Source organism: Astatotilapia calliptera, chromosome 22, assembly GCF_900246225.1.
Source record: "Astatotilapia calliptera chromosome 22, fAstCal1.2, whole genome shotgun sequence".
NCBI lineage: Eukaryota > Metazoa > Chordata > Actinopteri > Cichliformes > Cichlidae > Astatotilapia > Astatotilapia calliptera.
The window spans coordinates 11175042-11189524 of NC_039322.1; the positions used below are offsets into that span (position 1 = coordinate 11175042).

Consider the following 14483-nt stretch of genomic DNA (forward strand, 5'->3'; position numbering starts at 1 on the left):
GTCTAATTTTGAATAAAGGGCGGTGGAGGGGAGTGTAAGGATGAGACTGGAAGCATAGTAGATGTGTGAAAGGCAGAGGCAGGCAGAAGAAAAGATATGATGAAAGATAACGAGCCAGTGAGGCTCATGAGAAGAGGAGGAGACTGTGAGCTGTATATACTGAAAGGTGAGCCCAGGTAGGTCGAACGGAGCAAATGTAACATTAGCAAAGGTGTTTTCGTGAAGCCTACCTGGCGTCAGAGGTCACAGCAAGCAGAATAATTGTTAAAACGTCAAACCCAGACTGGCTGTTTAAAATGACGGCAGAGTGTAACTTAGTAATTCACAAAATTCTGAATTACATTCTCCGCTCCCAAGTTTCCTAAACAACAGCCATTGATTGCATTTACGGGCTCGCTGCACCAGTCTGAGATGAACCCAGCACTTGTCCACACCCCTGCATGTTTTAAAAGCATAGGCTTGATGCAAATAAGAGCTCTCACACATTCGTTTTATGATTTCAAAAGCAGTGTGGGAGTAAAAGTAAATGCCCTCCTTCCCTGAAGCCTGTCTGTGTTCATAAAATTATCTCGCTCAGTCATGCAAACAAGTGGGATTTTCACCATAAACCTACACACCAAATAAGCGAGCGCCTCTGTTACTCCAGCAACTGCCATCGCTGTGCCCTTGAGCAAGGCACTGTTTGCAGCCGACTTTTAGTGTTGAACAGTCGCTCTCTATATATAAATGTTGACAAATCCCACCTCCGCTTCCAACTGTGAAGCTGCTGTTTGACACTGCAATCTTCTTTTGACTGCTCCCTTTAGGGGTCGCCACAGCAGATTATTTGCCTCCCTCTCCCCCTCTCTCCAGCATGTACTGTCACACCAAACCTCCTCCCCTACATCTGCGGTCTTCCTCTCGTCTTTCTCCCTGGTAGCTCCATATTCAACACCCTTTGTACAATTCCCCACTAGCCCTCCAGTGTGCATGTCTGCGAACCTCTTAACCTTCTCATTTCCAGTCCTGTTTCTCTTAGTGCCACTCTGGCACCTCCAGCTCTACTTCCCATCTTTTGTCAGTGCCACTGTCTCCAAATCATACACCATACGTGCTCCCACTTTCATCTTGTTTACCTTTCCTTTAGCCACTATTCTTCTCTTACAACTCCAAAACACTCCTGACACAGGTCTCTACCCACCACTCCACTTGTGCACGGTCCACTCCCCGGGGTATATAAACTCATCTACGTCACTTCCTCTACTCCTTGCATCATCACCTTCCTGTCTTACTCTACTTTACAGACATGTATTTTGTCTTCCACCTACCGACTTCCTTTCTATGTCTCTCCAGAGCATACCTCCACCTCTTCAGACTCTTTCACCTGCTCCCCACTCTCCCTACAGATACCAATGTCATCTGCAAACATCACAGACCACAGAGACTCCTGCCTGACCTCATCTGTCTATCACCACTGCAAGCAAGCAACAGCTCAGAGTCGATCCCTGATGTAATCTCAGCCCTTAATGAACCCATTTGTCTCTCTAAGCAATAAAATAATAATCAAGAATAATTTGTTATTTTTCAGTTATTTTAATGCAATCTCAAATGTGCTTAAATTTGCATTTCCTTAGCTTTCAGATTGCTCTCTCTTATTCAGACACTTTGGAGAAAAGGTCATAATCATGCTTGTTATGCTGTTTGCATTCCTGCAAAGTCTGATCCAGTTAGTTTTTTCATTTTCCTTCATCTATTTTTTTGTAATAAAAAAAAAAATAGGTCAAATATTTCTAGTTGCTAAAGGGCCATAGTTCTATCAGATGCATCAATTCCTACGCATCAACTCCTAGACTCTGCACATTTACATGTGATACGGAGACATTTGCATTTAGTGTGGCCAATTAAATGACCCACCCATCTGCTAAAGAAATGGATGTGTCTTATAAGGGGAAATGTCACCTGCCATCTGCCACTAAACGTTTTCCAAAAGTCCACTGTGGGTTACAGTGGACTGTTTTGTGTAGACCGAGCATGTAAATCTCAAAGGGAGCCACAGTGATGCCCTGGGATATCTGGGCATTTTAACAAACAGGGGATTAGTATGCATCTGGTAAGCTAGTGAGTATTTACATCAGCAAGACCATGCATAAGAGACTGACTTAAAACAAAACACAATGCTAATGTTCATGGTGAGGAAGCAACGTGTCATTTATGTAGTGCAACAGTGTGGCTCACTGACAGTGACACAGTTTGGGGGCAAATGAAGCGCTATGGCACAGAGAAATATGCTATATCAAGCCTTGGCTTACACACAGATCTTGCTGGAAGGATGAATTCATTATCCATTTCTGCATTTTCAAGGGATTTGTTGACAATGATTAAAAAAAGAAATACAATATCTCCACTTTTTGCGATGCCACAGCCATTCCGCTGCAGTGCATGTTTTACTCTTTAACATTTTTCTTCCAGTCAGATTAATTAATTTGGTTGCCAAAGCACCTTGTGAAGCTGCATATTAGTTCCAGCATGCTTTATGTGAATTCATTCCAGTGGTATAAGTATCATCCCTGGGGATCCAGAATCAGGCATTTTAAAAATGTCAAATAAAAGAAGAAGAAAAAGGTATGAAGTAAAAATCATCTACAGACGATGCTCAAAATAATAACGCCGCAAGTACTACATGACCTCTGTAATTGCAGACAGTGCAACACATACCTTAGGCCCCAGCACAATCGCTCCACAAATTATACTTGCTGAAATGGCTGCAGTGACTCTTCATAACCACTCAGCACAACACTTCCAAGAAAAGTTCAGAAACACAGGCAGGATTTTGTATCAGCTTGAGCCTGTGTGTTTTAGTTAGGCTAGATTTGTCATACTTATGTCCTACATAATACAACGGTTAGAAATCAAACTGACCTTAATTCTATTCTTATGATTTAAATGTTAGGGTTTTGTTTGTTTGTTTAATGGGGGAACATCGACATTTGGAACAAGCCTAATATTAATAAAACAAATGACAAATAGAAGTATACCAGAAATGAAGTTATAAAGCACTCATGAAATGCACCATCTGTCTGCCAACTTCTAATCTCCAGCTGTGATACTGCTCAAGCCCATGTATGTTCTCCCTTTGCAAATTGCTTTAGTCTGCTGAGAACATTAAAATATTTAAAGTAATGTCCAACTGGAAAATGAAATGAATCTTCAGTGAAACTACATTGAGCAGAAAGGAGACTGCAGCGTGTGAATTACTCTACGATCATTTCCCGTTTTGACTCATACGCCATCAATATATTCCAAATGTGCAGAAGAAGAACCTCAGCTCTGTGTGCACTGATATTTATGCTGAAGATAATGCAATGTACAGTCCGGGAATCTTGTTAATGTCATGATTAGACGAGTAATCTGAACTGGAAGGCGTACAGTCTTAAATTAATTTTCATGAGTTTCAGCTTCCACCCTCTGGGTACACGGCTTAGCCCAAGCGTCCATGTACTGAAACAGAAGCAGAGCATCCATTATTACAGGCTAGGCTTGTCATGTGCAATTACCAGAATCTGATGGTAATTACTTATGACAGATGAATCCTGATGGATAGGTTTGGGATGTATAATTCCTTGGATTGCTTGTGCAGGAGTGAAAACTATATTCAAATATCAGTATGTAGAATGTCTTCCAGCTCCAGCCCTGGACGTTGTTTGGTACTACAATAACAGAAATGTGAATAAATGCACAGCATTAACATGCCTCGTTGTATCGGCTATGTGCAGGAACTCCCTAATCAGAGGGAAAGAGACAGGAGTCGCACTACAGGCTCCAAGGGTCAGGCTCTAGCTCAGCGTTTTACCTGAACTAGTAATCGAGGTAAGAATTCATTTCCACATTTATCTGGCACTGAGTACCTAGATTCTGTAGTCCTGATGCACCATTAGCTAGAGCAATTATAGCTCAGAGTATAACCCTAGTATGTCCATGAAGCTTGGTTGAGAGAACAAACAGCAGGTGGGGACGTTAAGGAGGAAAGGGAGATGGAAAGGCCAAAGGTATTTAACTCACATAGACGTCACTGTTCACAGGATAGAGGGGTGAGAAGATGAGGCTGGGAGATGAGGGAATCGGGGAAATGGGAGACACATTTTGTAGAATCATCATGTCCCATTTTTCACCGAAAAAGTTCAATATTTTATCGTAATCATGTTGCTGGTCAGTGGGGAGGGCACGGCAGCTGAGGGGAATCAGTCAAGTTAACGGTTAACTGTTGTTCCTGGATTGTGACTTAAATCCATGCTCTTTGATGGAGGCTTATGGGGCTCTATGGCATCCTTGATCTGCCAAGCCTGACTTTAGTACCCTCGAAATACTTCTCCACACTGCATGTAGGCAGGCCTTCTTTGTTCTTGTATGTAGTAAGCTTGTGTTTGTTTTTATCCCTGTATTGAACCTTGTGTGCCGACAGGATCAAATGGGCATCTCGATGTGCTGGTCGACCTATGTGTGAGCCTCTGTGTGTTCTGCCACCAAACCAGGTCAGGGTCATGCAATGCAAATATATCTCAGTCTTTTTAAAAATCAGGACATTGCGGCATCAAGCGTACTATTTCCAGGCTATGTACGATGCAGAATTCCTCTAGCTTATGTCCCGTTGCCCTGAGATTTTTTGCAAGGCAGACTCTAAACACTAAAAGCTTTCTTCAACCTTATCCTTAATATTAGAAGACTCATTAAAGTAGTGTAAATCTATTCTTTCAGGACCAATTTGACTCTCAGTATCAGGCTCATCTTACTCTCCTTCATGAATACATCTTCACTGTGTCACACATGGGCCAGAAAGTTGCTCCCAAGTTGAAAGGGAGCAATCTAATATAGTGCCATGGCCTCAGCGTTAGTTGCTGACACTTATCTCAACCCCTTTTAGTCTGATGCAGAGCGAGCTCGTTCACACTTGAGGTCACTGTCTGATTAAACAAACTGCAAGACACATTCAGCAAAATGTAGTGCCTCAATGCTCAAGTGACCAAACTGGAAACTACAGGCTGAATTTAAATCAGCCATTAAAATAAAAGAGATGCGGAGACAAGGCAACACTTTGGTGGAAACACAAAGAGGATGAAACACTTGTCTGAGCTGATTTAGTAAAACAACAGAAAATTGAGGGGGAAAAGGCAACTATTTAGAAAGGTTATCCTTGGGGTCAATTTCAAGCACAGCAAATGTTCGGCCTTCAGAAATGTAAACGCTTGCCTCTGTGTTTTACATCAAACACCTAAAGCAATATGCAGATGATTGACCTTCAGCTGGGAAAAGTCGTGGTTGGAAATAATGATCGCTTTTTAGTCTTTTCTGATACACACTCTCACTGGGGTAGAGCTGTACAACTACTTCATAGACACATATGTAATCAACCAGTCACGTGATAGCAACTCAGTGCATTTATGCATGTAGACATGACCAATAAGGCCTGCTGAAGTTCAAATCGAGCATCAGAATGAGGGAAGAAAGGCGATGTAAGTAATGCTGGATTGGATACGGTCGTAGGTGTCAGCCAGGTTGGGTCGAGTGTTTCAGAAAGGGCTGATCTATTGAGATTTTCCCCACACAACCAATCTGTGGTTAACAGAATGGCCCAAAAAGGTAAAGTATCCAGAGTATTATGATTCTGATGTAGGCTGAGGGCACCATGGTTTTTCTAAAGAGTGTAAACACTGACTGTTCCCCATACACATACACAGAGGTCATTATCCAAGTCAGTGTTGCTCAGGTTCTCTCTATTATTATTTTTTTAATCACAAAACATATTTTCTTAAAATTTTGTGAGCCTGTGGTACTCCTGTGTGGAGTTTCCCCACAGCCATACTTTTTAGGTTAAATTATGATTCAAAATTGACTGTAGGTGAGGATGTGAGACTGTGTGGGGGGGCTGTTGACAGATCCAGTGTGTACCCAAGATGTGTATGCAAGATGGGATAGGCTCCATCAGCTTTGTAGCTCCAAAGCTGAATAGGCCATTTAGAAATCGGATCAGTAGAGATACTTGTGGCTCTTATGGGCACCTTATTAACAAGATTTAAATCTCTAGTTCTCTAAACTGGAAATGGAAAACTGATGAACAAATATGTAACAAATGGAGCTGCATTTTGAGGATAAACTTACTGTGCCACCCACGATCCTCCCCAAGGGGTACCACGCCCTTTCATCGAACCAATTGAGGAACTCATAGAAGCCATTGGTGGTGAGATGGTGTGTTGATCTGTAGTTGAACCTGTAGAGATGCAGAAAAATAATAGGGATTACTTCGTGTAAGGCAAAGAAACAACCACACAGATAGAATAAAGATCTATTTTCATTTGTAGGCCAATTTTGAGAAGGGGAACAACAAAGACTCATCTCTAGGAACGAATAGATTATTTACAGATTTTCTGAAGGCGGTACGAATGGATAAGCTGCTGAGTTTTTCTTTTTTGAAACATGGAAGATGAAGCTTCCATTCACAACGTGAGCCTTTGTGCTATCGCCAACAGCTCAGGTCAGTCGCTGATTTAAAAAAGGAAAAAGGTTGCGATGAAGGGCTTTCATACATACGGTGGCATTTTCAGAACAAAAGCCTGCTTATTGTACAAATAGTTCCAATTTCAACCACTAGGCTGAGCTGACAAAGACGTAAAATAGGTCTGGTATTAGAACAGAGAAATAATGACCAAAGGGGGGGAAACTAAGAATAAATATAAGGAATATCACTCCAAACAGGCTTCGATTCACACTGTAGCCGTGGTAAGCCGAGGGGGTTGGAACGGCGTCAAGCAGCAGAACCAAAGAGCTGACAGTGCTGAGAAGAAAGCTGCCAAAGAGAACGAAGCAAGTGTTCAGTAAATTTTCAGAGGCAGCTTCTTTTGCCACCGAGCTCATTAATGTAGGCCGAGTATGTTCAAAGGCTCATGTAACATAATTCATCTATAGAGATCCTATAGCAAACCTCAGCAGCTCACTAAAGGACTATTATTAGACAAATGTATATCACAGAGGACACAGCAGCCTCATCTGTGTGACTAATAAGCTCTGGAGCAATTCTTTGATTCATATTGCATCAAGTCTAACAATATGACAAGCCAACAAACACAAAGGCTATAGTAACAAGACTGAAATGAGACTAAACAATACAAAGCCTTGGTTGGGACAGTTTTGCTTTAAAACCAGATTTTCTGTGTTTATTTTCAGTCAAATATGCACATGTGGCCGTTGCTGCACCAATAGCAGGCTCAGGGGTTTCAACAAGCTGATGCTGTAAATTTGCATTTATGTGCATCTTAAAGCAGCATATACATGCCAAAGTTTAGAGGCTATAAAGAGGCTCCTGCTGCATGCGTTTTTTTTTTTCTTTTTTAAACACAAATCAAAAGAGTATAAGTAGAAGGCAAGCTTGGCATTTTAACAATGCAAAACAGTGAGACGTTTATCTGCATCTAAATCTGCTACAAATAACAATAATAGGCCATAATACCGACTCAACAGTGCAATCACTTCCTTATTACTGGCACTCGTTAATGAGAAAACAGGGATTAAAAGTCACTTAAAAAGACTTAAATACTGAACTTGTATCTGATATAAATTTGCAAACAGTGTATACTCCAACTGTAAAAAGAGAAACATGCAAGCTGCTGGAAGAGGCAATTATAATCAAATTCATCTGACCTTAAAGTAGTGTCAACAGAAACAGTGAAACACAACAAGCATACACACAAAAAGCACACACACAAAAAGCACAGGTGTCTCGGGCGCAACGACAGCTGCGAAGCCAATCAACTACATTTTCTTCCTTCAGCATACCCCACTCTTCAAGTGCGAACAGGCACAAACCCTTAAACACTGGTCTTTTCAAAGACGGCTGTAATTTTAGCTAGAAAGTTCTCGTGTTGTCTTGTGTTATGAATGGAGCGCACCTCTTTCCTCCCTAGAAGCACAGGCTCACTCGCCATTTTGTTCCTCTGTAACTGAAATGACTGAAAGAGCGCCTCTGCACAACAAGATCAATCCAGACGAAAATAGGAGTCGTAACAAGGTTTCCGTAGGTAAACCTGTGGAAGGATAATGGTTTCCTGCAGCAGTCTTTGTCTCCACTAAGGCTCTGTCACCCAGTCCACATCCTACAGAGCGGCTGAGGTGTCAGGTGGTTACTGGCTTCAGCTCTCCATCAAGCTCCCCATCTGCTGCCAGCCGTGCCTCTCTTCACCCCAATATGCCTCTGTGGACGTTCCACGTTGGAGGTTGCAGGCTGGCAGGGACCGACAGTTGTCTTTGGAAGGGGTCCTCATGGTCAAAAACATCTCCTAGTCTGGGTCCAACTCTCTACCAGGCGACCCTGTGTCCCTCATAGTGTCCACCCCTTTCATTTGAACTCATAAAGGTCAAGTAAATCCTCTGCTTAAAAACAAACAGAAAAACGACAAAAAACACCTATGTGTTTAATAAATGCATATTTGTTGATAAACAATCAATAGTTTAATTACTGACCAAATTTATCGTCAGCATGTTTTCAGTCACAATCGAACAGGCCGGCTAGGGATGTCATTAAATCAATAAGCGTGCTTCCAAAGTTAATCACATAAACTGCGTTTCCATGTATTCAGGTGAGACAGATTAAGAGATGACAAGCAATGTCATTAAAAAGCTGCAAAGTCGTGGAGCGTGAGACGCTCACGATCAATGCAATAAGTTTAAAACTGCTGCACGGTCACGAGATGCTTGGTTTGCTCTCATCTTCTCTATTCCCATCCCTCAGTTAGTTTTGAGAAGACGTCTTTGTATGCAGCACGCTTTCATTGATGGAGAAGTTGCAACATGATGATGGGATGCTGTGGGATACAGGTGATACTGAAAAAAAGTCAACAGATCCCAGGATTTTTATTTTTGTGTTTCATTCTCTATGACAACAGTTACTAACCATATTGATAAGTCAAGACGAACAGAATGATCATAAATTAGAAGAGCAATATTCTCTATGCGACGGATGAAACAACAGGCAAACACTCACAGGCATTGTGCCTCTTAAAGTGATCTTGAAAAGCTATAAAGAAGCTGACATGAGTGTTTATCCTTGGGGCTCCTCAGGCAATCACATTACTCAACAACCTGAGGCCCGAGAGTCTGAATCTGGGCAGAGAACAGACTGGGACAAACAAACCATCCAGCTGGAACACAGGAGTCACACAGGAAAGGAGAAAAAAAGAGCTACTGCTTTACAGTTTTTCCTGCTACAAAACCCCCCATACAAGATTAGGTCCTGTCAATTAAAGTCTAGCAATTGTTTCATATGTTTAATGTCCAGTTCTTTCAATACAAATATTTCATTGCATGCTGAGGCGTGGAAAGAAGCTCAATGTTACGAAGTAAAAAAAGGGAAAAAAATAACTACAGAAGCAGCCAGGTGTGCGAGTTTGACCACAGAGAGACTGAATGTAGGTGCTGTGAAACTGGCCAGCCAATCCAGCCTCATTGTTCTGCAGCTGTCAAAGCAGCGAGGCGGAAACACGGCAAATTCAAAGAAAGCCTTTAAAAAGACAACTTTGCGCACTGCCACACCATATCCACACAACCCATTTTCCAAAGATCTCATGCACAGCTGAAGGGAGCGCTCTACCTCTGCCCTTGTCACTTTGACGGGGCGGATAATGTAGCTCTGCCAGGCACATTAGCAATTTAATGCATAGCTGCCAATATGGTTTTCAGGCCCACAAAGCACACGAATGACTAGTGATTGTACTGCAGCACCTCTGAAAACCAGCAAGTACGCTTCAAGGAAAGCAGCACACCTCTAATAACACCATTTAAAGAACATAAATTTAAAAAAATCCTGGATTCATATCTGCAGAACAACTCTTATATAAACTCCGCAGATAATATCTGAAAGCAAAAATAAAAATAGAAGTGGGATATTTATGCACTTGATATCACAGGGGGACTCCTGCAAGCACCGTCATTTATTTTAATCAAGGTCCGTTTCACTGATTACCAGTTTCCTGTTGAGGCTGTGCCATCAGCAGCAGCATGACTAAGTGGGCTCCCTTCCTGTTTATAAACTAGTAATGCCTCATTCAGCATCAACTGCATAATCAGATGCATCATTGGCTTTTCCCCACTCGTCCATATTCTGGTGAGTGTCTGAATGGTCGTTGGTTCTAATCGCCACCTTGACTAATTAACAACCTCTGTGAACAACGTGTAAATGATGAAACTGTTTATGGACCAAGAAGGCAAACAAGTGCAAACAAAATAAGCTTCACACAGTGAGGTATCCGGCAGTCGAGCATTGTTGACCATCGTCAGGGTGACCCTGTTATTGTCGTTTTGTAAGGCCACGTCTCTTAAAGCAGAAATTAGAGTTCTGTGCCGAGTCCCTGTCACAGGGTACGGTGTTGCTGTTTGCATTGTGAGCTGATGTCTCTGTGCTGCTCTGCAACCTCAAGTGAAACTGGACTGTTATTTTTACTGAAATGCAGAACAGAGAGAAGACTCGAGGACAGACTGTAAATCTATACACGGACTGACAGAGCTATAAGAATGAGAAAAACATCTACACCAGCGTAATGAACCTGATACAATTACATCCCATTGCATTTTGTTTCACAGTGATATTATCCTTGTGCTAATCAACTTACTGGGTTTGCACTGCATATTGCTACCCTACACATCTTTGAGTTCTGCATCAGGCTACGGCACAGAGTACAGAGATACATTGCCACAAACATTGCTTTCTATTTAAAATATACATGTATATATATTACATAGAAAACTTTAGTGCATGCCACCAATATGATTTTAAAAAGTAGGTACACGGGGAACTAAAGACAGCTAGTGGAAATCTCACAGCTAATAAGGTTAATTAGCAACATGATTATAATGATTATTATAAAAAGAACATCCCGGAGAGGCAGAAGATTGTTACGCCACTAACATTCAAGCATAAAAAGGCACCTAACTATGGATGAGCTGCTCTACACATAACAGACAAAGCAAAGAAACAATTTTAAATCCTCTTTTTGCTCTTTGTAACTAGCAGCAAAAGAAAGGAATAAAAATAGGCCAGTTTCTTAAACTGAATTTACAGGTTGACAGACATAAAAATAGTATTTTTCCACCAACAAGGTAATTCTCAAAGACACATTAGCAAAAAAACCCTTCAGTTCTCCTCAGGGGAGGAAAACAGCCATCAGTAAAGCACAGTGGAGGCTCTGTGGTGGTTTATTACTGCATTTTAGCCAGTGGTGTTGGAATCTTGCCAAAATCTATAGACTTATGAAGACAGAAAAAAATACCAATAATTATATGGAAAATATTTCACTGGCAATGGCCTCATTTTTCAGCATGACAATAGCTCCAAACACACAACTAATGTAGTAAAAGCATATTTGGATAGAAAAAACAGCAAAAAACAGCAAAAAAAAAAAAAAAAAAAAACAATACTCATGGACTGGCCTCCCCAGACCGAACCCAACATTATTAAAGCAGTGTGAGATCATCTTGAGGCGCCAACACCCCAAATATTAACTTGCCAGTTTGCATGTGTTCCAATAAATTGCTGCACCTATTTCCCATTTTTCTAGCAAATATGAAGAAATGATGGGTGGCTCAAGACCTCTGCAGAGTACTGTGGAATGAGAATAAAAATTTCTCATCATTCAAATGTCTAGAATCTAAAGATTTTAAATCAGGAACACAACTAAAACCAAGGAGTGAATAGCTGTTCACTGGCTCAGCTAATGTCCATTTGAAAACTCTCCCTGGGCTAACAATTTCTATACTTATGTAATATGTACCTTTGTGATACATGTGACTACCTGATCAGGGTCAAAAACCTGAGTTATCAAAATGATCATATTTTTTGCCATTTAATTATACTTTGACTAAGGGCACGTTTTCTTAGGCAACAGTGCATTCGCCTCTTTTAGCAACCTTAGACGGGCCATTTGAAGAACAGGATTACAGCTATCAACAGCCCACAAAAACTTGCCTTCCAATATCCCCAAAATAGGATTTTCTGGTTGGATTACCACAGAATTGGATAACAGTGAGTTTTCAGTCACACTGCACACTTTGTCCAACTGTCCCAAAAACTAATGACTCAGTACTGGTGGGAAAGGTCACACTAACTGGCTGACTGGATCGTTGCCAAAGCTTTAATGGTGTCTACTGGTCCTGCCATCATCTGACAAGATGAAGCATCCTGGCCACTAGTGATATCTCTTCATTGTTCAAACTCTTAGACCCAGCAGTGGATAGAACTATCCACCCAAAACACAAGTGAACTCTGTGCCAATATTGGAACAGCAAAGCTGCATAAGTCTACAAACATCCAGAGAGTGTGATGAATGATTTAGCCTACTGTAAAGAGTGCGTGCAAGCAGAAGGAAAACAGCTAATGTCAAGTCTACTAACTCCTTATACTTTATATCTGTTAACAGTAAGAGTGGGCTAACAATACACATGAGCCACCTTTAATAGCCAGTGATATAAGAACACAAAATTACACAATGCTTAAACATGCAGTGGCTCAACTTAAATCGACTGGTATTTACTTCAATACTCTAATTGAGCCTTCAGCAGCATTTAACTAAACCACACATTCACCACAAGTGTTTTTTCTGTGCTCAAGCACTTTTTAATCCAACATTCACATTCAACATTTGGCGTGTGAATGTCACATGTGAATTGATTACATTTTGAAGTTTTATTGTTACACTGTATTCTATCAGTCACAAACAAGCCCACACTTTTTCTAATGAAAAGCAACTTCAATTAATTTTTTTTTAAATATATATAGCACCAAATCACAACATTTTCCTCAAGGTGAATTATATTGTATGTTAAAGACCGCACAATAATACGCAGAAAACCCCAACAATCACATGACTCCCTTTGAGCAAGCACTTGTTGATCATTTTTGAAGGTGGGGGGTCTGCTGCAACCAGTTGATGGAACAAAAGACACATTGCAAAGTGGTGTAGTGAGTGGGGTGGTTGGCACGACACAGGCACCCATGTCAGCAAGAAAAGCCAGATATCAAACTACCAAACTTCCAATTACACCAGTTAAAAGGGAGTTTTTTTCCTTCCTGCTCTCGTCAAAGTGCTTGCTCAGAGGAGGTCATTTGATTGTTGGAGTTTTCTCCACAATTGAATAGAACAGTTTTATGCATATTATGGGACCTTCCCATGTGAAGTGTGAAGGTTGGGTTTTAACAAAGACACACGTTCAGGTGAGGTTAATTAAGGATTAGATTAATACAAATAACGCAATGAAGATTATTTTCTGAATGCATGACAGCAATATGTGCATATGTTCCTTGAAAAATTACTTTGTCAATGTGAAATTCTGCTTAGACAAGCAGTGAGTGCAGTAGGTTGACTGAAGCACCGACTCAGTTGATCATGTTTGCACGAACCAGAGCAGAAAAAAAGAAAAGAGGAAACATTAAAAATATTATGAGATAAACAACAAATGTGCAGCTAATTATTCTGCTAGGTCAACCATTTCCAAGTCTCCAAACAGGCAAAAAATATAATTATCTTAATTTCAATAAGTTAACACTTGCTGACACTGCAGAGGAGACACCCCCCACCCCCAATTTAACCCAGAGTGCACAGCTCATCGTCTGAGATGAAGAGGTCCAGTAAGAGCCATTTAATCCTAATGCTACAGGAAATGAGGCATTACATTAAAATTGAACTCCACCCAAAAGATTTTTACATATTAAACGCTCATCCAGCACAGCTAAAACATAACAAGTCTATCATATCTTCCAGACTTCATTTAAATTAAGAATATTTAGCATTTAGCACATTCAGCATGGTCAAAAAATGCAATTAGTAGAATCACAGAAGGGGCATATGTAACAATCCTTACCAGGAATGAGCAACACATTTTCTCAGCAGGCCAGACTGACTATGATACAGCAAGCAAAGGGCCACATATTGAATAAATGAAACATGACACATATTGCTGAAATATATGCTAATGCATACATTTTATAATCACAACAGACTGAGTCCAAAGGCTGTTAGCTTTCTGTTAGAAAATATTGATCATTTCATGCCAATCTGCTCATCAGTCAACCTGCAGGCTGTACCCACTTAAAAATATATTTACGCATGCACATAAAATGTATGCTTGAATCAAGAAAGCAGTGAGTGACTGTTTTACTTGTGCTGATAAATAAAACTATTATGGTACAGACCTGCATCAGTAAATGAACCCAATATTCCACAGAGACCTCTCTTGATTGGGAAGCCCGAGTATATTTTACCCTTCTATCTGGGATAATGACAATGAGATGTATAAGCAATCTCTCTGAATGTTATTTTGAAAGTTCAGTTGCTAACTAGGCGTAGGTCATGCAGTCTCAAATTTATACAAGTGCTTCAAGAAAGATTTGCGCTAACGGAATCTACAAGGATACAGAAAAAAAATAAAATCCTGAATGTGTTATCACTGCTTGCAGCTCGCAGGCAGGA

The 14483-nt window shown here is 40.8% G+C and overlaps 1 protein-coding gene across 1 annotated transcript in view; it reads right to left on the bottom strand.

The window, feature by feature from the left end:
* LOC113014370 (dolichyl-diphosphooligosaccharide--protein glycosyltransferase subunit STT3B) overlaps positions 1–14483 on the bottom strand; it is a 103465-nt gene that overhangs the window by 53777 nt on the left and 35205 nt on the right. The window contains exon 2 of the mRNA XM_026155846.1: positions 6133–6241. Within this exon, the coding sequence (XP_026011631.1) occupies positions 6133–6241 (109 nt within the window). The remainder of the gene's footprint in view (positions 1–6132; positions 6242–14483) is intronic.